This window comes from Myotis nattereri, assembly GCF_964212035.1.
Source record: "Myotis nattereri genome assembly, chromosome: 2".
Taxonomy (NCBI): domain Eukaryota; kingdom Metazoa; phylum Chordata; class Mammalia; order Chiroptera; family Vespertilionidae; genus Myotis; species Myotis nattereri.
The window spans coordinates 190,137,144-190,161,929 of NC_138076.1; the positions used below are offsets into that span (position 1 = coordinate 190,137,144).

At 42.1% G+C, this 24,786-nt stretch overlaps 1 protein-coding gene across 1 annotated transcript in view; it reads left to right on the top strand.

The window, feature by feature from the left end:
* GRIN2B (glutamate ionotropic receptor NMDA type subunit 2B) overlaps nucleotides 1-18,814 on the top strand; it is a 426,215-nt gene extending 407,401 nt beyond the window's left edge. Inside the window, exons 10-13 of the mRNA XM_081084460.1 lie at nucleotides 7,870-8,030; nucleotides 10,154-10,341; nucleotides 12,750-12,988; nucleotides 15,471-18,814. Of these exons, the coding sequence (XP_080940586.1) occupies nucleotides 7,870-8,030; nucleotides 10,154-10,341; nucleotides 12,750-12,988; nucleotides 15,471-17,309 (2,427 nt within the window). The 3' untranslated portion in view covers nucleotides 17,310-18,814. The remainder of the gene's footprint in view (nucleotides 1-7,869; nucleotides 8,031-10,153; nucleotides 10,342-12,749; nucleotides 12,989-15,470) is intronic.
* Nucleotides 18,815-24,786: the final 5,972 nt, after the last annotated feature.

Below are 24,786 nucleotides of genomic sequence, written 5' to 3' on the forward strand. Positions count from 1 at the left end.
CTGATCAGACTCTGACTGAATGAGAAGAGCCATTTTTCAGAGAAGCCAACTACCCATGAAGGCATTTGCTCGCCCTCTTCATTGTAGTAGAGCTGCTTTCATTTGTGTGCTGTCATTCACGAGATCTAACTCTGATTGACCTCGTAAGGACCTGGTGGTCAGTACAAGACTCTGGATGCCCTCAACGTTAAGAAGAGTTTTTGTTCTGTTTTCAGAACCTGCTCTTTCTCCAGGCTCTTTCTAACACAAAAACTCAGTCTTGACAGGACCAGAATTTTTCAGTTGCTTCTGATAATGATGATGATGATGTTGACAATGACATTAATAATGATAAAGGTAGTAACAACAGCTAACCTAGTATACTTTTCATGTGCTCAGCACTGTGTTAACTCTTTGCCCAGATTAACTGGTTGAATACTATGAACCTTATTACATAGGCACTATTATTAGCCTCAATGTACAAATGTGGAAACTGGAGCAAAGAGAAGTTAAATGTGTTGCTTCAGGTCACTCAGCTCTCAAGTAGGGGGCTAGAACTGGATCTCAGGAAGTTGGCTCCCGAGATTCTGCTGTCTCTTATCCCTTCTAGCATGAATGCTGAACTCATTTGTACAGAATTCATCTCCCTTCATGATCCAGCCCTGCCCCCTTCTTAAGCTTCATTAGGCTCTTGCAATGACAAGCTCTCGTGGTCTGTGATCATGCCCAGGCTTTCTCACTGTTCTGTCTGCACAGACTGTTGCCTCCATCTGGAAACCTCTTTGCTCCTCTTGTCTATCTGGAAAACTCTCCTTTCAAATCTTATACCCATGCTACAGCCTCTGTGACCCTGTTCCAGACAGTACCCTTTGCTCTGCGAACCCACTGCCGAATGGACAGGTTGCTCCATAGCACCCATTACGTCATTTGTTATGCCCTGGCCACACCAAGCTTGTCCCCTTGTCAGGTCTCTGTGTTTCCTGTTCCCTGGGCTTGATACATATTCCCTGATCTTTGCATATCTGCTTCCTTCTCATTGTTCAGCTCTCTGTACAGATGTCACCTTCTCAGAGAGGCCTTTTCAGGACAGCGAGTCTAAACTTGTTCTCCTACCAATCACTCTCTATTCCATATAATAGCTGTCTCCATTTCTTCATAGCACTTCATTTTCACTACTTGAAATTATCTGTGTTCCAGTTATCTATTGCTGCACAGCAAACTACTCCAACTTAGTTGCTGAAAGCAAGAACCATGCCATTGTATTTCACAATTTTGTGGGTCAGATATGTGGGCAAAACTTGACTGAGTGATTCTTTGTTTTGTGTGGCATCAACTGAGGTCACTCAGTGTTCAGCTAGTGGCTGGGCTGGGCTGGGCTGAAAGGTCCAAGATGACTTCACTCTAATTTCTGGTGCCCCAGCTGGAAGGACTGTAAGGCTGGGTTCAGCTGGGACTGTAGGCAGAAGGACTTCCATGTGGTGACTCCAACATGGTGGCCTTGGGGTTGTTGAACTTCTTAGAGAGGGGGATTGCTTCCCTCACAATGAGGTTCCAAGAGGCCCAGGTGGAAACTGCAAAGCTTCATGTGACCTAGTCCCAGATGTCCCAGCGTGTTATTTCTGCACATTCTATTGGTCAAAGAAGTCACCAAGGCCAGGTCAGAATCAAGGGGAGGGGACATAGACCTCACCTCTTGATGCAAGGAGTGGCAAAGAATTTGTGGCTAACATTAGTCCACTACATTAAATTTTTTAAAAAGAAGTGAAAAAATAGGCTTATCTGCCCCACTTCTTTACAATGTCAATTCTTTGAAGGCAGGATCTTAGTCTTCTGTAATACTGCATCCTCAGCACCCAGAAAAGTATCTGCACATGGTAGATGCCAACAGATACTTGCTGAATTTCTGTATAAATGAAAGAATAAATGAATAGGCAAATGAATTAATGAAAAAGTAAATGATTAAAAATTGAATAAGTACTTAGATTTCTGACACTCTGGTATGGAAATGTCTTAAAAAACAGATTCTGATTTTTTTTTCATCTTTTATCCTCAGTTCCTGATACAGTCATCTGCACTAATAGATGCTCGGTAAATATTTGCCAAATGAATTAATGCATTTTAATTATTATCGTTAAAGGAGATAAAATGACTTACTCCAAGCACATACATAGGTGTTGAATTAATAATGCCTTATACATAGGAAAATCAATTTATGTATTTATTTAATAAATAAAAATGAAATGGTTCAAATTCCCACTTCCCTGACTTCTTCCTCTTTCCCTTTCTCTCTGTAACAGGCTGTGTAAGAGGCTCTCTAGGGAGAAGGCAGCAGCCATAACAGAACCTTCCAGTCTGATCATCTTTGGGTGGGGGCAGGGCCCTTACTCCTGGCACCTTTCTCCTTGCATGACTTCCAAGTCTAATTCACTTTGAGGTCATTACGATGAGGCTGAGATGATGATCTGAACAGCTCAGAGGCTGGATTCTGACTCCTTGACCCTCTCAAGGAGGAGCAAGTGAGATTACAGCTCTCATAACATTCTGGCATTGTTTTGCCCTTGCACAAGTGTGTGCTTGCAGGAAGTGCTGAAAGCCATGTGTTGGATCCAGAGAGGGAGTGGGAGTTGGCATTTGACATGCCATCACTCCCCAGTAAGCAGGAGTGGGACTTGTGGGCTAGCGTTTGAGCCCACCTAGAAAAGGCTCAGCTCCTGGGGGACAAGTCCTCCTCCTTCACACATGGCCTCAGACAATTTACTTGAACTCTTCAGGGCTTCAGGTACCTTCCATTTTGTGTTTTTATTTCCCTATCTGAAACTGGTGTGTGTGGTGTGTGTGTGTGTGTGTGTGTGTGTGTGTGTGTGTGTGTGTGTTTTGTGTGTTTTGTTTTGTTTTACAATCCTAATCTGGGCAACTCTAGAAAAAAATTCCAAGTTTAAGGAAGCCCTGTTTTGACCGCAGGTGACTAGTAAGAAAGAAGTACTGTATATGAGCTTCAGTTTTATATCCCACATATGAGTGAAATCATATGGTTCCTAGGTTTTTCTGTCTGGCTTATTTCTCTTAGCATGATAGTATTTTCAAGATTCATGTTGTTGCAAATGGCACTATTTCTTCCTTTCTTATGGCTGAGTAGTATGCCATTGTATATATGTACCACATCTTTATGTAGTTCTCCATCAAAGGACACTTGGGTTGTTTCCATGTCTTGGCCACTGTGAATAATGCTGCAATGAGTATAGGGGTGCATATATTTTTGTGAATAAATGTTTTCAAAATTTTCAGGTAGATCTCCAAGACTTTTCCATATTGGCTGTGCCAGTTTACATTCCCACCAGCAGTGAATGAGGGTTCCTTTTTTCCACAACCTCTCCAACAATTGTTATTACTTGTCTTGTTTATCATAGCCATTCTAAAGGTGTGAGGTAGTATCCAATTGTGGTTTTCATTTGCATTTCCCTAATAGCTAGTGAAGTTGAGCATCTTTTCATATATCTGTGAGTCAGAGGGAAGGGGGTGAGGAGGCAATAATGGGTAAAGGGGACCAGACATATGGGACAGAAGGTGATTTGACTTTGGGTGGTAGGCACACAATGCAATATTCAGATCATGAATCATATAAACATACACTTATATAAGCTTTTAAAAAATATACTTTTATTGATTTCAGAGAGGAAGGGAAAGGGAGAGAGAGATTGAGACATCAATGATGGGAATCATTAATCAGCTGCCTCCTGCACACCCCTCATGGGGGATTGAGCCTGCAACCAGGCATGTGCCCTTGACTGGAATCGAACCCGGGACTCTTCAGTCCATAGGCCAGCACTCTATCCACTGAGCCAAACCAGCTAGGGCCACTTATATAATCTTATTAACCAATGTCACCCCAATAAATGTAATAAAGTAAAATAAAGAAGAAGTACTGTATAAAATTCCCTACTTTAAAATAAGACTGGGCTTTTTAACCCAATACTGGTCTCCTTGATGTATGAGATTTTAAAATTTTTTATAAAAAATTGTTTCTTGGGGTCAAGAAATAGATTTTAAGACTCCTGGGTCTTGACAGTACTAAATTTTTGTCTTTCCCAAGCCCCAGAGAGTATTGATTGCCTCTCAGGTTAAAGAAGTGCTACATAATGCCTCACGGCTTAGGGTGTTTTATTACACGGCATTTACTGGAAGCACCAGGTATTTGGAATATTATTTTTAAAAACCTGTTTTATTTAAACCTCACCAAGCTAGGACAAGAATTTTCAAAGGAAAAGGCCAACTCAGTTCTGCTTCTGCTTTGGCTAATTCTGGGGTGATGCACTCCCTCCCTGTCGGTCCCCAGACTGGCCTAGTTTAAGGAACAAATTAGAGAATAAGAGTTTTCAATCTTCGGGAACATTGCCTACCATAAGACAATTTTAAAGATTAGAACTTCATCCTTGTAAAAGCAGTTAATAATTTTGAGACTCTGCCATGTGCCAGATACTGTATTAAGTGGTTTCCTATACATTACCTTATTATTCATGAAAAATAATACTTAGAGGAAAATGGGGCTTCATGAATATAGTAACTTGCCCTTGTACACACAGCTGATCAGAAGCAGAGCTGGGATTCAAATCTATGTCATCTGCCTCCAAATAGTCTGCCTTCCACAGGACTTTGCCTTTGCATTCTTCCAGGGCTGACTGATTTCTCTGATTGTTTTCTTAAGGAAGGTGCTTTAACTGTAAGAGCCTTGCTATGTTCTTATTTAATTCCTTCAGTGTTTTAATTGCTTTAATTCATTTTCAAATATTTTCTCCCAGTCACTGGCTTTTCTTTTCATGATCCTGGGTTCCTCAAAGAGAAATCCTTAACTTGATGAGAACCAGGTTATCTTTGGTGTGTGTGTGTGTGTGTGTGTGTGTGTGTGTGTGTGTGTGTGTGTTGTGCTATGGTATTATATTTAAAAAATCATTGTCTAACTCAAGGTTACAAAGATTTTTCTCCTAAAAATGTTATAATTTTAGTAATTATATTTAGATATACAGCCCACGTTGAGTTAATTTCTGTATATCTTGTGAAGTATGAAATGAAGTTCTGTTTTTAGCATATGGGTATCCAATTGTTCCAACACCATTTGTTGAAGATTGTCCTATCTCCACTGAATTACCTTTGCAATATACATGTGTTGGTCTGTTGGTAGGCATGTGTTGGATTATTCTTTTACAGTGATCTCTTTACTATTTCTATTCTAATGTCACACTGTCATGTACTAAAATAAGTCGTGAAGTCGGATAACGTAAGTCCTCCAGCTTTGTTCTTTTTCAAAGTTCTCTTGTCTGTTGAGGTCCTTTATCATTTCTTTAGCTTTTAGTTATTCAGGCATATGGTTATAAAACAGCATCTAGAAATCTAAACATAACTTAAAATTCAAAGTTATTAAAGAGTAATCTGGAAACTTTCCATAATCCAGCTTCACCAGGAAATGAGGTACTCTAGGTACTCCAGATTCCATTTGGCTAATCAAAATTGTTCCATATACCTTTTGTGGATTGCCAATTTTAAAAAATAGAATATAAAAATTTATACCATAATTAATGTTTCAGAAGATACCTTGGACCCTAAAGTATCTTAGTCACAGTGAGCATTGGTTGTCGATGTCCTGGCAAAGTGGAGAATTACTGATTAAAGGGAGTTTATTTGGTTACATTGCTGCCTGCAATGGTATCTATTCTACTTGTGACTTGGAGGAAACCTTTTTTCAGATATCTGAAGTGTTATAATTGAGAGTGATGTGCATAGCATTTTAGTATCTGTCTCTTTCAATAAAGAACATACTTGTTCTCTTTAAATTTTCTATCTGCTGAATACAATGAGTTGTAGTATTAATTGATCCCTCATAATGTTAGCTACCACTGCCACAGTGTGACATTTGGCAAACTACTTGTTCTCTTTGGGCCTCAGTTTCTTCATTGTAAAATAAAAGGTTTGAATTAGCTAACCTTGAGTGGCTCATCCAACTCCAATAATTCTTTGACTTTTTTGTAGTAACTTCATTGACTTAAAAATCACAATCCTTTTCAAAATAATTAAACAAAAACTCTTAATGGCAGAAAGCACTGTGGTAAGTCAGACCGGGAGCTTTTTAAGTCAGAAAGTAGTGATATTTGATATATTACAGATAGCCTAATACCACTGCATGATTCTACTTTTAACTATGGCCAACTCTGAGAAAGTAGGATGGCATTTATGGTTCCTGGTACTGTGTCCTGTTGTGGTCCTTGAAACCCATATTCTGAGATGCTCTTTAGCTTCTCAGATTAAGGAAAGGAGAAAGAATGGCTCTAAGAGAATGGCCCTAAGAGAATGACTCTAAGCCCAGGCTACTCCAAAGGTTCAGTGTACTCCTTAATTGGCAGGTTAGATTTTCAAATGTATCTCCCAAGTACATGACATAGTATTGAAACCAAGAAGACTTTAAAAAATATGTACATCATTTCCTATGCCAAAGCATAACAGAGCTACTCTTGTCATATCCTATCTGTTCATTGCTATATAAGATGGCCCCCAAAAATGTATACACACACTTTGAATAATTATAAAGGCAATGTTTATTAAAATACATTTCATTTTCAAAATTGAACTCTCAGCTGTTAAAGTGTGTATACATTTTTGGGACATGCTGTATTAATAGAATGAGAAGCTCCAAGAGCATTAAGTTTGCTAGAGAATATAGAATATAACTATGAATTAAAATACTATTAATAAAAGGAGCACTTATTGAGCCTATTTATTGAGCACTTATTGGATGCAAGGTGCTGTATGAAGAATTTATTATACTTTATATCATTTAATCCTCCCAATAATCTCAAAAACTCAGAGACTTCATATTCCTTGCACAAGGTCACACAGTAGTACATGGCAAAGTTGGTCATTAATCTATATCTGTATCAGTCATGGAGCTTAAATTCTTAGTGACTACATCAGAAACTATCTCTCATAACTTAACCAGCTCATTTAGAGAGTAATAGAATTTGTAATATGAATTAGAATGATCTTCTAAACAAAGAATACCAAGGACTGATGGTTTGCTATGGGGTAGGCTTAATGGAAGAAAGAACTCATACAAGGTTTCCTGAGAAATTGCTTTGAGTTATATTTTGAGACGAAGAGTATGAGTTGACCTAGAGAGAAAGGTGAGTTCATGCTTAGGGGACCTACTATAAAGATACAAATGGACAAATGATATGTTTAAGGAGCAACACACAGACTCAGTCATTGCAGGGCGAGAGCCAGAAATGAAACTGATGTCATGGAGTGAAAATCCAAGAGATTTCACTTTATTATGGTAGGCACTAGCGAGCCACTCTCAGTTCTTAAGCAAGGGAGGATACCTAATTAAAACTGTATTTGATTTTAAAATATATCCTACAACTTATGTAGGATGAATATGAGCTTTAAATGCATCAGGGAAGGTCAAGAGAAAATTCCTTAGTAAAATGTATTTGATACCCAGCAAATTATGTTCAGGAATACTATGCAGCTTGCCTCATCAAGGTCCTATGGCCATAACAGTGCAGGGACAATATATTTAGCCCCCAAATAAGAGGCCTGGAAGCAGATTTTACACAATGTTCAGAAATAAAGGTGATTAGTGTGCCACGGCTTGTTTCCATTGTCATTGGTATTGTGCAGTATGCATAAAAGGAGCACACAGGGGTTATAGATTAGTCAGGCAAATAATTCTCAAATTGAGTTGAATTGAAGTCCACTTTTGGGTGACTCCTGGGTGAGGGCTAGTGTATTTGGTGAACTATAGTTGGGTCTGTTCCATTATAAATCCACTAATACTAACAATATTTCGTCACACTTTCTGAAGCATTTTCTTTCTCTTTCTCTCCCTTTCTATCTCTCCAGTTCCAGAGACCTAATGACTTCTCACCCCCTTTTCGCTTCGGGACGGTGCCCAATGGCAGCACAGAGAGGAATATTCGCAATAACTACGCAGAAATGCATGCCTACATGGGAAAGTTCAACCAGAGGGATGTGGATGATGCGTTGCTCTCCCTGAAAACAGGGTAAGAACTGCTTCCAAGCTCAGAGTCTGTGGTATGTTTCTCACATTATTAAACGTACATTGAATCAGATGTACTATGTTGGGGTGCCACACAAAGTTACAGCAGGGAATACTTCACTTGCTCTTCATGGATTTCCAAGTTAAATTTGACAGTATAATTCAGGCCAGTGCACAAGGATTCCTATGCTATTTTTGCTTCTATGTGTATGTTTTACAATTTGCATCAATGTAACCATGAAACAAGAATTTGAATAGATATAAAAGTAGAAGCGAAGAGTCAATGATAAGGTTCATGTGTTACACATCATATAAAGACCTGTTGAACAAGAGGTGAAAATGATGGTTCTAGTATCTCATAGACAAGGGAGAAATAAAACAAAAAGGGTAAACATTTTTAGACAACAAACAATAAGAATATGTTGACTGATCTCTCATTCTGTTTTTGTTGTTGTTATTCTTTGATCCAGCTCTACACTCTAGGAAATATTTGTTCATTAAAAGGAGCTCATGATCTGCAAATGTGTTGGCTTGCATAATCCCAGCCACATTGATCTCTTTACTCATTTGGCCTCCTGAAACCACAGCTGTCGAATAAGACAGACAGTTGAGCATTATAGATGTTGGGGTTTGTAGCTAATTTCCTGTATTGTATGATAAATAGCAATAGTTGGACCTTCTGGTGGCTTCAGTTCTGGAAGAGCCACCAGATGCATGGTTACCTAAATACTGTTATTTAAGTATTTTGGTATGTTATAATATGACTCTCTCTTTTTTAAAATTTATCGTTATTGTTGAAAATAATACAAATGTATCCTTTTCCCCCCATTAACCCCTTCTAGCCCACCCTCACCTGCCCCCTGCCCTAGGCCTTCACCACACTATTGTCTGTGTCCATGGGTTGTGCATATATGCATATAAGTTCTTTGGTTAAGCTCTTCCCTCTCACTTACCCCCACCTTCAAATGACTCTATCTTATCACCATAAAGTCACAGCAGATTTTAGAAGATGGGATTTGAGCTTGGGGATAGGACTGGGTTGATTGGTCTGGCCCTTGGTACACCACAGTTATTAATCCTATCAAAGCTTTCTATAGGGTCCTCATGGGCCTTTTTAAATATGATGCAAGGCTTATCACACCAGAAAGGGCTTATTTTTTCCTGAGGGGTAATAAAGCTAGCTTTACTCACATAAGTAAAGGATAATGGATGCTTTTCTTGAAGACCTCTCTATTATCCATATGGTTATGTCTGAATTTCTTCCTCTACCTTTTATGTGCTTGAATGTTGCTTTCAAATATTGATTTATGCCTTCCTGCTCTTACTCCTAGTCTACTCACATCCCTACATATTCCCTTCTTGCAAAATACAATATGAAGGGGTAGGTAAAAGTATGTTTATAGTTATGAGTATACAAAATACAGAGTTTATTCTTGTATTATTTGTTTATTCTTGTATTATTTACCATACAAACAACTGCAAACCTACTTTTTTCTGCCCTGTAAAAGGGGGTTCTTATATATGCTTAGGAATTTGAGAGATCTGAGTTGTCTATGTTGCAATCTCTTGTTAGTTTCACACATTTGCTCTTAACACAAGCCTGTGCTGCCACCACCCCAACTATTCCTTTTTTCTTGTGCGGCAAAGCAGAATATTGAGACCTTTCTGACCACAAAAATAGCACTGCACATCTATTGAAATACATACACCTACACTTATCCCCACTCTGGACTGTAATGAACTGGAAAATGAAAAATGTTATATAAATCTAACCCATGCTATTTGTTGTTATCATTGTGATGGTTACTTTTCATTATTTCTGTTATTATTTTTATTGATTCCTTTTTACTTCCTCTTCCTTTCAGACCCAGCTTATGAGTTGGCTTCAGGCCAAACTTACATTCTCATCATTCCCAGTAGGAGGGAAAGAACTCCTCCTTTCAACTCGAAATCACATAAAGAATAACCTGGGGTAGATTCTGGCTGAGTTCCAACTTGAGCCTTTCTTTGAACCAATTCTCCCCACAGTTTTCTGGAACCCTACTGCTTCATGTTAATGTCCCCATAGGTAGTTCTGTACTAAAATTCCTCCACTGTATTGGGTTTCTTTGTTTCTTTCTTGCACAGGAAACTGGATGCCTTCATCTATGATGCAGCAGTGCTCAACTACATGGCAGGCAGAGACGAAGGCTGCAAGCTGGTGACCATTGGCAGCGGGAAGGTCTTTGCTTCCACTGGGTATGGCATTGCCATCCAAAAAGATTCTGGGTGGAAACGCCAGGTGGACCTTGCTATCCTGCAACTCTTTGGAGATGGTAAGTTAACAAAAGGAAAGTGCCTTCTTAGCCTCTTCTGATGGCCAGTCCAAAACATCAACCTGATTTCTCCATTCTGCTAATCCCTGCATCTCCAGGAAAGCATGTCACAATACACTATGAGATTTGGGGGTTTGTATTAGTTTCCTAAGGCTGCCATAACAAAGAACCATAGAGTGGCTTAAACAACAGAAATATATTGACCTACAGTACTGGAGGCTGGAAGTTCAGGATGAAAGTGTTCGTTGGTTTCTTCTGAGGGCTGCCAGGGAGAATTATTGCATTTCTGCTGTCAAGTTCCGGTGGCTTTTCCCTTTGTGCATGTTTTTTCCTTTACATGCATGTGTCCAATTTCCCCCTTTTTTCAGAGCATTAGTTACACTAGATTAGGGGTCCACTCTATTCCAGAATGACCTCATTTTAACTAATTACATCTGCAATGACCCTGTTTCCAAATGAAGTTCACATCCCAAGGTACTAGGGTTAGGTCTTCAACGTGTGAATTCAGGAGACACAATTCAAACTATGACAGGGTGAAAGACAGGACATAAGATTAAAGTAGTTGATCAAGGAGGTATGTTTCGGAATTGCAGGCTATGATCAACCCTCCAGGGAGTAAGAGAGGCTGATATAAGATGTCCCAAACAATTATCTCACATGTGGGCAAAGTGGATGGAACTTTGGAAGGTCTCTGCTCTGTATGTATCCAGAGAAAGGGTAGAGAAATCAACTTGTGTCCATCTACTCATTCTTCCCTTTCTCCCATCATGTTCTTTCAGCTGGAAGAGGTAGGAGGCAGACACCATAAGGTATTCCCCAGTGCCATTCTGGCAGCAGACTGAGCAGCCAACTTGCTTTGAAAAAAATTGCATCTCCTATTTCATTATAGCCTGTTTTCTGCATCCCTTTTCACTGTATTGTCCAAAGTACCTCCTCCTCCTATTGGTCTCAGAGAAGCTAATCCAGTTACGGTTGAGCAACTTGACTCTACTTGGCCCCACGGGCCATCAGCAAAGCAGTTCTCTAAATTATGTCTGCAGAATCGTTGCTGTTAGGGATGAGATAAGAGGCAGAAGAGCACAGCTGGATTTTCAGACTCAGGTGCAGTGGTTGCTCCACTAGTTAGGAGAATCACAGTTTGGTCAAAGAAATGAATATAAGATGATTTGATTGATGTTGGAAAGAGGAGGTATTACAGCTGGGCTGTTAACTGGACATTTTGGTGTGAGAGCTTCTATGATTTTAGTAATAACAGAGATCTACCTCTGAGGAAGAACAGCAATAAATCTGATTTGAAAAAGTGACCAAAGCTCTAGTCAGATTGCACAACGTTCAGATTTTTAGCCAAATCAGAACTATTGGAACAGGCAATTCTCTTCATGAGATTTTCAGAATGTTGCTCATCTAGAATTAGATGCATTCCAGGGCACGTGGTTTCTTTCATTTCCCGTTTGTTTAGGTTCTCTACATTTCTGAGTCCTAGTATGTAGTGAAATGGATAAAGATTATTGAAACCTAACATGAATTGAGTCCATCAAAGCTCCTTTAAGCGTGTTAAAAGGAGGCAGGTCTGAATTTGGTGGTCTCATTTTATTCAAGCTCACTTCCCTTTACTCTTAATGTTTGTGTTTTCCTTGGCAACAAAAGACCAGTAAGTCTGAGGGTCCCCAGGGAATCAGTCAATCTCTCTGCTAATCTCTGTCTTTCCTCTCTTAACGAAATTGCTTTGCACATTTGTTTAAGAGCAATTTTCTGAATCACTTGTTTGATGATGTTATTCCTCACTGTCTACAAAATAAAGTGCCAAATGCTTAGTCTGATGCACAAGCCCTCAGCAATCCTGCACCAACCTTTTTTATTCAGCTTTCTTTGCCTACTTGTACTCTGTTTGAACTGTTCCGCATGCCTTTCCCTAAACAAGCCTTCAATTTTCCACCTTCCTTCCATTGATCCTGCTATTTTTGCTGCCTGGAGTGCATTTTCATACAATATACATTAAAATACACCCACTCACCATGCCCACCTCCAAGTCTTATCTCTCTCATGAACACCTACTGGCCACTCACCCACAAAATTACTTGCACTAATTTGAACTCTTGTTACTTGCATATAGTTTATCATATTGATTATGTATATACTAATTTACACTGGATAGATAATGGAGAGCAGTTAATGTCTCATATCTTTGTATTTTCTACGGTACCTTTATTAAGTTTTCGTTGAATACAATGAATATTTATTGAATATAATAGTATTAATAAAATTACTGTTAACTATTATTTTTTTATGTCTCCCTGTCTCTTTCTCTCTCATGTTTTTCTCTCTCTCTTCCCCAACACCCCTCTTTCTTCCTTGTTTTTACTCTTCTGCTCTTTTCTCTTTACCTATTCTTCCTGCCCTGTTTCCAGGGGAGATGGAGGAGCTGGAAGCGCTCTGGCTCACTGGCATTTGCCACAATGAGAAGAACGAGGTCATGAGCAGCCAGTTGGACATTGATAACATGGCAGGAGTCTTCTACATGTTGGGAGCAGCCATGGCTCTCAGCCTTATCACCTTCATCTGTGAACACCTTTTCTATTGGCAGTTCCGGCACTGCTTTATGGGTGTCTGTTCCGGCAAGCCTGGCATGGTCTTCTCCATCAGCAGAGTAAGTGGGCTGATTTAGGTGCCTGGAGCCTATAAAAGACAGCTTAGTCTAGCATTGTGCAAAACCGAGAGACCCAGGAGGGCACTGACTCCAGCCTGTGCTGTTGAAGCAAGAAACCACATCATGTATGTTTCCCCAGTGGGGTTGCATGACATAATTTCCGGGGGCTTAAAAAAACAGGTGCTGCCCTGGCCGGCTTGGCTCAGTGGATAGAGCATCAGCCTGCGGACTGAAGGGTCCCAGGTTCAATTCCAGCCAAGGGCATATGCCTGGGTTGCGGGCTTGATCCCCAGTGGGGGGCGTGCAGGAGGCAGCTGATCAATGTTTCTCTCTCATCATGGATGTCTCTCTCTCTCTCTCTCTCTCTCTCTCTCTCTCTCTCTCCTCTCTTTCCTTCTCCCTTTCTTTCTGAAATCAATAAATATATTTTTTTTAAAGAAAAAAAAACAGGTGCTGCTACTTTTTTTCCTTCAAGAAACAGCTTTCTGTGTAGGGTTTGGACATTTGGTTTTCAATGAGAACTGGCAGATCTATCAGAATAAAAAAGTTGGCCTTTTACCAAATGCCTTTCATCACCATTAGTTAATTCTGTATAGGCTGCCATAATAATTTAATCCTTTTTAAAAAATGATATTCCTATTCAGATAGAGAAATGTAATATGTCTCTCTTATTCTAACATACAAACGTATATTATTGTTTTATTGTTCCCCTCTGTGTTTTAACCATGTGTGAGTTATGGGGAGTTAAAGAACTTAACAGAACCTTCAGAAATAAGTCCTGACCCATAAGAAATTTACATTCCAGAAATGTCCTTAATTGGAGCAAAGTATAACTCTGAAGTTGCTCTTTATTTAAACTTCTATGTTTCTAGTCCAAACTAAGGATTTATAACATTTTTAATATGAACATGTCACAAGGAAGAGTAAGAAAAAAGGAGGAGGAAAGTGGACTTCTCATTAAATTGTTCCATCTTTTGATCATTTTCCTGTAGTATTTCACTGATAGAGAACAATTTCCTCTCGGGTATTAGTTGATTCAGGCTATTCAGTAACATTGGGCCAGGATGACAGAACTTGTGGCCCATGAGTCATGTTGATTCCTTGTGTGGCCCTTCCCTAAGGTCCTAGATAGGGTGATGGCAGAAACAATCAGAGCTGGTAACCTGGAATAGAAACCCCATTCATAGCCCTTCTACATAATCAATGCCTCTGTCCAGGAAAAATGCTTGGCATTTTCTCCTAGCCATGATTAAAAATGGTTAGAAGGAGACCTGACAAAGAAAGTAGAGTAACCTTACCTTGATCTATGTTGCTGTGTCCTCTGGGACATTGAGGCTCAGCTCATCTAAACCTTTCTTCTTTGCTATTTAGTTATCATCCTTCTTCCTAACCTCCTCTCCTCCCATCTCCATCCATTGGGACAACTTCCCTTTTCAAATTATACCCCTTCTTTTAAAGACACAATTCAAACAACCTCCTCTTCAAATACATTCCCTTGCCAGGGAGAAAAGTTCCAAATTTGTCCACCTTTCAAGGCAGGGAGCAAGGTATTAGCAGAGAGTTGGCCTGACTTTTAGACTTGAACCCAACCCATTCCTTCTCCTGGGTAGTGGTGTTTAAGGTCCTGCATACAGGGAGTTCTCAATCAATACTAATTTGCTGAGATATTAATTAATTATTTATAAGGTTGAATGAAAAAATATAAGAAGAAAAGCAGAGCTAAAGAGAGAACAAATAAAAGAATTCAACAAGGAAATTATTTATTCCTATTTAGTAGTAGATCTCTGTCCCAATTCTTCCCTCCCACGGTGTGGGATGCAGCAGGAGAAAAATCTGTCTTTGACCCAAGGGCTGCCTAATTCTCTCTTTGAATTTAGTTCATGCTTGGCTCAAGAAGAGAACTGCTTAGCTGTTATTTGGTGATCAAAATTCTAAAAGCTGCTCAAAATTTGTCAGAGCTGGAAAAGAAAGGCAATTGTGAGCTACCGAGCTCCCCTGTGCTTTCCTGCCAGCCAGTGTGGCCAGCCAGGGCAGAGCAGGCTCCACATCTGTGGAGCGTTGCTACTGATTTCCAGAGGCTGACAATATTTTCTGCTATTGACCAATACCATGTATCAGCTTTAAGATGTGAACCCTGGGCATAAAATGGAACATCAGTGCAAGTCACTGAGGGAGTCAGGGCAAGAATGTCTTGTGACTTTATCCTATTTGCTCAAGTCACTTGTTGTAGTCGTGCACCCTCTCAGATAGCCAGCTAGGCCACGAGCTTAGCTCCTAATATGCTACTTCTAAATGCAGGGAGATAAATCGTGCAAGCTTCTAGCTAGCCACATCTTTTTACGAGTATATAAGGCTATCCGTTTCATATTTTCCCTGACTTTTCTTATCATTAGGCAATTAGTAGTGGGGGCGGGAGGATTCTTTACAGTCATGTTTTAGTCTCACTGGAGACCTAATCCTTCCCATCCTGACTGTTCTGCAGGGTATCTACAGCTGCATCCATGGAGTGGCTATCGAGGAGCGTCAGTCCGTGATGAATTCCCCGACCGCGACCATGAATAACACCCACTCCAACATCCTGCGCCTGCTTCGCACGGCCAAGAACATGGCCAACCTGTCCGGGGTGAACGGCTCACCGCAGAGCGCCCTGGACTTCATCCGCCGCGAGTCCTCCGTCTACGACATCTCCGAGCACCGCCGCAGCTTCACGCATTCCGACTGCAAGTCCTACAACAACCCGCCCTGCGAGGAGAACCTCTTCAGCGACTACATCAGCGAGGTGGAGAGGACTTTCGGCAACCTGCAGCTGAAGGACAGCAACGTGTACCAAGACCACTATCACCACCACCACCGGCCCCACAGCATCGGCAGCACCAGCTCCATCGACGGGCTCTACGACTGTGACAACCCGCCCTTCACCGCCCAGCCGCGCTCCATCAGCAAGAAGCCCCTGGACATCGGCCTCCCCTCCTCCAAACACAGCCAGCTCAGTGACCTGTACGGCAAGTTCTCCTTCAAGGGTGACCGCTACGGTGGCCACGACGACCTGATCCGCTCCGACGTGTCTGACATCTCCACCCACACCGTCACCTACGGCAACATCGAGGGCAACGCGGCCAAGAGGCGCAAGCAGCAGTACAAGGACAGCCTGAAGAAGCGGCCGGCCTCGGCCAAGTCCCGCCGGGAGTTCGACGAGATCGAGCTGGCCTACCGCCGCCGGCCGCCCCGCTCCCCGGACCACAAGCGCTACTTCAGGGACAAGGAAGGGCTACGGGACTTCTACCTGGACCAGTTCCGCACCAAGGAGAACTCGCCCCACTGGGAGCACGTGGACCTGACCGACATCTACAAGGAGCGGAGCGACTCGGTCAGCGGAGGCGGGCCCTGTACCAACAGGTCTCACCTCAAACACGGGGCCGGGGACAAACACGGCGTGGTCGGCGGGGTCCCGGCGCCTTGGGAGAAGAACCTGACCAACGTGGAGTGGGAGGACCGCTCCGGGGGCAACTTCTGCCGCAGCTGCCCCTCGAAGCTGCACAACTACTCCTCGTCGGTGGGAGGGCAGAACTCGGGGCGGCAGGCGTGCATCCGCTGCGAGGCTTGCAAGAAAGCGGGCAACCTGTATGACATCAGCGAGGACAACTCCCTGCAGGAGCTGGACCAGCCGGCGGCCCCGGTGGCCGTGACGTCCAACGCCTCCACCACCAAGTACCCCCAGAGCCCCACCAACTCCAAGGCCCAGAAGAAGAACCGGAACAAGCTCCGCCGGCAGCACTCCTACGACACCTTCGTGGATCTGCAGAAGGAAGAAGCCGCCTTGGCCCCGCGCAGTGTGAGCCTGAAAGACAAGGGCCGGTTCGTGGATGGGAGTCCCTACGCCCACATGTTTGAGATGCCAGCTGGCGAGAGCACCTTTGCCAACAACAAGTCCTCAGTGCCCACTGCCGGACACCACCACAACAATCCCGGCGGCGGCTACATGCTCAGCAAGTCGCTCTACCCTGACCGGGTCACGCAAAACCCTTTCATCCCCACTTTTGGGGACGACCAGTGCTTGCTCCATGGCAGCAAATCCTACTTCTTCAGGCAGCCCTCGGTGCCAGGGGCGCCAAAAGCCAGGCCGGACTTCCGCGCCCTTGTCACCACCAAGCCAGTGGTCTCGGCCCTTCATGGGGCTGTGCCAGGCCGTTTCCAGAAAGACATCTGTATAGGGAACCAGTCCAACCCCTGTGTGCCTAACAACAAAAACCCCAGGGCTTTCAATGGCTCCAGCAATGGTCATGTTTATGAGAAACTTTCTAGTATTGAGTCTGATGTCTGAGTGAGGGAAGAGAGAGGTTAAGGTGGGTATGGGAGGTTGGGCTGTGGGCCTGCGGTGGTGGGCATGTCACGGAGGGTGACGGGGGTGAACTTGGTTCCCATTTGCTCCTTTCTTGTTGTTTTAATTTATTTATGGGATCCTGGAGTTCTGATTTTTCGGAGGGCAACCCTGGTGACCAGCACCATCTCACCTCCCTTTCCAGTTCGCTCCTCCTTTCCCCACCTGTCAGTCATTCCCCGTTCCCAAGAGAGGATGCAGCGGGTTTGCTCAGCAAGGGAGGCCAAAGTGGAGAAAGGAAGTGGCTGCTTGTGAGCTTCCTCCTAGCATGGAAGGACTCTGTCACCCACTTCAAGTGAAGCAAGGAGAAGCAAAAGGAGGCCACGGGAGCAAGGATAGCTCTTCCCAAACTCATCTTTATGTTTAGATGAGGCAGCAAAAGCATTCAAATAAGACCATTTAGCATACTTGCCTGTGAATGAAGAGAGGCTTTTGCTAAATTCTTGTGGCTTTGATGGCATCTGTTTAGGGATCATGTGCCAAACAGAGGCGGGGAGGCCATGTGTGTTGGTATATAAGCCAAAATGTTTGCTTCAATTCCATGAGACTCATTAGTGGTGAACAAAGGTCATTGGTGGATGATGGAAAGTACATCATAGCAATCTTTCATGGTGCCTTAGAGGCAAGAGAGGGTGGACTGACTGCGTGTGCATGTGTGTGCAAATACACTTGCACATATGTGATGTGTACACACACAGAGTCAGGGGCATATAAATGTAGAGAAGGCAACCAAGCCTCATGTTTCTTTCAATATTTCTCAGCAGTGTGCTTGTTTTGGCTTATATACAAACAGAGATGGTCATATGTTACCTGAATGTTGGCTGTCTCATCCCTTCACCCTTCCTGAATGAAGAGAATGGAAGTTCTTGTCAGAGAAGATTCTGTGGTCTAGACAAAAAGGTGGTAAACAATCCTACAAGAGCAAGGTACAAAAGTGATTTCTCCAGCTGCCAATACTTTCAACTGGTTTTGGCCAAGAACTTTCCAGGAAGGCTAAAGGGAAGTAGAAATAGCCATGATCCTCTAGAGAGCAAAAGATTCTATAAAGCTCTCTTGAGCTTTAGACCCTCAGCTGGTCAGGGCTTGGGGAGGAGCTAAGTAAGGCTTTGGAAAATAGGGGAGTAGTTTGTGGTAGGGTAAGTGAGAGAGGGGGATGTTTTCAATGCTTTGATCCCTTCTTACTTAACCTGGAGCTAGGAGAGCAGGCTTGTTCCCTCAGAATCGATCACAACTGGTAGGTAATAGGTAAGAGGTATGAGCTCGCTCATGAGTATAGCTCAGGAGGCATGGAGGGAAGGGAAGAGATTTGGAAGTGGGGAGGAGAGGGGTACACCCCTACTAGCCATTGGGCCTGGCTCCCTGAGAATGTGACATTGAGCCCAATGTGAACACTCTCGGTAGAAGCCCTTCCACCTTCTTGCAACACCTCCTTTCTCTCCCAGAGTATACCATGCAAGAATAAAATATATACATGTAGAAAAATTCCAAGAATGAGGGTACTGGCAGATGTGATGCCCCTTTCACTGAAAGTCGGAAACTTGAGAAGGGAACTGAATATTTGTCACTGCCGGTCCTGAAACTCTGGGTCGGTTCCGCTGTCCTGCCACCTACCCCTTACACAGGTGGCAGCCACAGAGCCCGGGTCTGTTTGGAACCTTGACTGCAGGACCTCCATGTTGCACACAGGACACACAAACCAGAAAGGTGCTCATCCTCCTCTGGAAGGAAGCTGCCATGTCTCTTCAAGTCACACCCTCCAGGGCTGCTCTTTGCCTTCTGTTTGCCCTGACTCACCACCCTTCCTCATTCCCCACCCTTGACTGCTATCCCCACCCTCCTCCTTGATTTTTTACCTCAGTATCTTTCATTTTAAAGCCAACTGAAGGCCTTGTAAAGCTTTGTTTTCTTTCTAAAATGAACCTGGGGGCAAGGGGCTGAACCTCTCACAAATTTGGAGAGAGGAGCACGGAGTGCTTTACTTTAGATTCAAGGAAAGACTCTGAGAGAGAGGACAGAGGGTGTGAGACGTCTCCAGGAGGAAGAAGGAGAAGGGCCATATAAACATTGCTTCACCCTGACTCTGTCCAAGGTCAGGGGCTCCTCCCTCACTCTTCCTCTTACCTCACCCCATTCAAATAAAAAACCAAACCAACTAACCTAGCGAACAGCAATCTAGAACAAAGGGGGCTCTGTTGGTCTCCACTGGTGACAGAAATCAAGATGGTGTTTATTTCATATGTAAATATTTTGTTTTCTAATTAATTTTGTATAGATAAAGTGTTCTCTTGTGAGTATTCAGGGTGTTGGGCTGGAGGGGGTGGGGTGGGGCTGGGAATGAAGGGGGGAAAGTGTTCTGTTACGGGTTTTCATTTTCCATTGGGGAGATTGTTTGTATGGCTTTTGCTTCAGGGTGTCTGGAAAAAAGTGAATGCGAGTGGAGGCCACTGTGGTGAGAAAGCCAGGGAGAGTCATTTGTGTCCATGTTTCCCCACCTCTCCGGTCTTATTGGTCTGTGAGAAGTGTTCATGCCCGTCGGCCTGGGCTTACTTAGCACAGGGTCCAGTTTGGCTCTAAGCAAACCCCAGGTCCAGCTCCTAACTTCTAGGTAGATATACTGTAGATCACCAGCATTCCATGCAAAGTCAAGCTGGTGGCACCATATTTTACCTGCCAGTATCTAGGATAGGGAAGATACTCAAGAGGGCTTAAAGCAGAATGGAGGTCAAGTTAACCTATCATTTCTGGTGTGGCTGAGAGGTTTCAGGAAGCTCAGTCCTAAGGACTCTCCCAGCAGCCCCCTCTGATGTTTAACAACCATCTCAGTCACTGGGACTCTTCTTTCTAGTACCTGGGCACCCACCCTCTCACTGTCCCCTCCCTCCCTCCATGGAAATCATACCTAGAAAATTCCCACTAGATCTACTTTTGAAAACGTGGTATCTGGTTGCAGGGAGGCAGCACTGGGTGCCTGTCTTACAAATTCACATGCTTTTCTGAAAAGATTACCAGATATGCTCAAAACTCAGTGGCCATATCATTCTCTTAAGTTGCAGAAGTTGGTTTTAGAGGTAGAAGGGCACATATGTAAAGGATGATGCCAACAGTGACTTTATATTTGTCTACCCTCATTTCTGCCATTGCGAGGGGGCTGTTTGCCTCAAGCCAGGTATTCTTAACCTGACCTTGGGTTAGAGCCAGGCAAATTGAATTTCTTTCACTGGACTTCTGGCTTTGTGAGTGACAGAAGCCTCTCTCTGTTTACCACAGGGTGAAATTTCTAAATCCATTTACCTGCGATATTACGTTACTTTTTTTCCTATCTTCTATTATCAAATCTGTCAGCTGAGTCATTTTATTTTCCTTAACCCCTTCTTTGGCCCCAGTTGGTCATCTCTCTCCAACTGGATGTTTGAATTAGGATCAAGTAAAATTTTCATGGCCTGCTCAAGAACGCATAAAGAAAGGATGGCTAAGCATTGTTAAGTTCTAGGTGTTACTTCATTCCAAAATAACAAACCAGTAAAATGCATGAGAATGAATTCAGCAGTAAGTCCCATCTATTCCACAGATGGACAGAGACCCAGTCTATTCAAAATGGTGAGATTCCACAGACACTATTAGAGCAATAGTTGTTCCAATTTTCTTCAGAGTCCATGTTTCCCATTTTTGTGTGCTCTATCATTTCCTTCCACTGTGGCAGTGGGTTCGTGGGTATGGTCCTGTCTCTTTCCTTTCAGTGGGCTGCTTAAATCTCAGCATTTCTACTGACCTCAAATAATCTGGCCCTTGAGTTTGCCTGAGTCAAGAGTGTGCATACCCTTCAGAGTGATGCATGTCTAGTGGGTCTTGTAATTTCAAAGTATTTCACTGTGTATTCTCAGCCAGATGCAGGAAACATTCTCGCTGTGGATTCCCCTGAGCCAGCCACCCATGTTGTGATTGGGGGAGAAAATCCCAAATGATTCCATTAAATGTTGGTGGTGTCAGTAGTGCCAAAATGCATGTATACTGTGATAAAATGAGAGTCATCTATAATTAAGTGAATATCACCCACCCAGTCTCTCTTTGCATCTAAAGTTGCCCAAGGGGAAACTCTCTGCATGAGAGGTGAAGAACTGTGTAACCAAAACTGCAGTGTGCTGGTCACCTGCGCATCTCATTTAAGAACTAGAGTTTCTTTGGGATTTTGTTTGTTGTTTGTTTGTTTGGTTGGTTTAGTTAGTTAGTTCAAGATTTATGGACAGAATAACCAGATGGTTTGGGCAATAGCCTTTGGAGAAAGCTATTCTAAAATTACTTTATTCTTTTAATCCCAAACTCTCTGTAAAAATCCTAGTCATTGCTTAACACCTGTATGTGTCTGCTTGGTGTGTTAGGAATGATTTAGATGTGTGCATAAATAATGCAGCTGCAGTGCTATTGATGAATGCATTCGGTGTTTCCAGGTATTATGGCCATAAATTATGTGCTCTCTGAGCCCAAAGCCATATAAAAAATGTGTGCTCAGTAGACTGCCAAATACTTTGGTAGAGCATTTGCTTTCTTCGCTTGAGTGTCAGAGACTATCCTTCCTGTCTAAGAAACTCTACATGGATGAGAAGCAGTTAAGAGTAGATAGTTATACTGGAATGTATCTGGCCTTACAAATGGTATATGGTCCATGGTGTGATTTCAGAGGTCCTGAGAAGACCTTCACTTTTCATTCCCCATCCTTCTCCAAATACTGGCTTCTCACACAGATTTACTCCTTTATCACTGAGCTGCTCATCTGTCATTTAAATGAAACCAGGAAGGGTGATATATTAAGCCATATTAGGGATTTATACACTGAAATACCTAGTGTGCATTAGGTTTCTCATTTATTTTCCTGGGAATAAATTAATGATATAGAAGAAGACAGAGAGAGCAAAGAACACTGAGAGTAACAGAGTAGAGAGTAAAGACATAGGTTCTAGAGTATAAGCACATTTAAACCCTCCCATCTTCCATCTGCTTTTACTTAAGGTTCATGTGACATGGGATTAGGACTCCTAGCTAGGAATTATTTTCAATAAGCAGTCAGATGAATATGTAGTTTACGAATTTATAAATTCAGTACCTTATAGGGTGGGTTAAGGACTATGACTTTTTCAACAGAAAATGGAAGACAGATGCTTCTCCTCCATTACAGGTTACTGAGTGGGCAGCTAGAAAAATCAATTGAATTAATGTTATGATAATAAAAAGTTACTGTAATTATCTGTTCTCTGTTCCAGTTCAATTAATCTTCCAATTTTGCTGAGTTGCTCTGTATATTTTACTTCCCAAACTCCAAAGAGGGTGCCCAATGATCCCAACACACACTTAACTAACTGTTAAGGAGCTACTGGACTACCACGTGCTACTTAACCAGTGGGCAATTCTTTTTTAGACCTATCAGATATTTGGGGTGTCACTGAAATATACATTTGTCATTCTGAGAACTGCTACTAATCTAGATGGAAGATTCCATTCTAATTTGGAGATTCCAGTATTACATATAATCACATGATAACAGAATACATCCCATCTCCATCTCTTTACAGCCACAGCTCAATCATACCTTATGGGTTCTATGACTTCAAGTATATAGACCTATCTATTCTCATGGCCTAGAACCCTGTCAAAAAATCACCTTAAAGTCAGTACTATTTCCATGCCTTGGAGAAAGAGAAGTAGCTTAGTGAAGTTTGGGGCCTCTCATTTATAATACTGAAGCAAGGAAAATGAATTTTGCCCAAAGAGTGATGAGTTAGGATAGCAGTGCTGGAATAAGTGAGGAAAGTTAGAAATCATTAACCCTTCTCTGCCAGTGTGGCCATTTGCATCCATCTCAGACTCATCAGAGAGAGTTTCTGGCACTATTCCATACTTCTAAACATAATTGCCAGTGTAAGTCGGAGGGTGAGGACTCCTGATGAGAACTGAAGATGGAAAGCAGAGTGGATGAGCAGAATTTCCCTTAGCCTTGAGACTGGTGGATAGAATCTGTATTTTGGCAAAGGTAAAGTAAATGGAACTCAGTCTAAGAGTTAGGATAAATTAAAAGCACAACACTAAGCCCACTATAAAACTGTTACTCCACATTTTAAATCAGAATTCTCTTTATTTGTAATTATTTGAGCATTGTACTTTAGGGAGTGGAGCAGATTCCTATACTATGTAGGAGGGGGAAAAATAAAAGCTCTTTAACATAGTTAAATATGTTAGTTACATTAAACCAATGTTTATTGAGTATATACTATGCCCTGGGCTGGTGCTGTGAAGAATATAAAAGATTTTAAAATGACGTATATTATGTTTATATAATATATGAACACAAAAGTATAAAATATTTCAATGTATGTAGTATGTATCTATAAATAGCTGTGTATAAATTAGTATATTTATCCATGCAGATTTAATGTTTTCTGGTTTCAGGGTGTGCATCCAAGATATTACCCATTATATTATTTTAATAACACTGCAGAGATTCAGCTTTCCACATAATGACCAGCCCTAGATTTCTTCTTTTGAGAATTCTTTCAGATAAAACTATGAAATTCCCTTTCTGGCCACAACCTTGCATTTTCTGGATCTTATCAACTTTCCTTCAAGCTCCCTCTGTTGTTCTGGTCCATAAAACCCTCTGACTTCATGTACTTCCCTCTTTGGTCTAACCCAGCCGTGGGCAAACTACGGCCCGCAGGTCGGAATCGGCCCATTTGAAATGAATAAAACTAAAAAAAAAAAAAAGACCATACCCTTTTATATAATGATGTTTACTTTGAATTTATATTAGTTCACACAAACACTCCATCCATGCTTTTGTTCCGGCCCTCCGGTCCAGTTTAAGAACCCATTGTGGCCCTCGAGTCAAAAAGTTTGCCCACCCCTGATCTAACCCCATGTTCACCGAATCAACAGTACTGTCACCAGCAATGTCTTCTTCTTTCCTTCCATCTCCAAGGTCTTAAACTGATGCTGAAGAGCACAAACTTGACCCATTTAATCTCACCAGAACCCTACCCAGCTTGGGCATCTTTTTATTTCTCCAATGTTAATTCCATGTCATATTCTCAAAGTGTTTGTTAAATTTATTTTTCATTTTACCTATCATATTATCTACTCTATTGCAACGGGCAGTCTCTCCTATCATGCTACTAAGAAAAGATATCTAATTTATGAATTATTATGTAAATTCTCTCTACTTTAAATTTCTTCTGTGCTCATTCATCTTTTCCATCCTCACTCCCTGTCTCTGGCACCCACCCTCTAACCTCTTCTAAGTTCCACTCCAGCCAATAATACTTCTGTCTGTTGCATCTTTAATTTCTTACACACACCTGCCTAGTAGCTTCTCTAAAAACAAATCTTACAACAATCTTGAAAAACAAATCTCTCAGTCCAATTAGATTCTCGA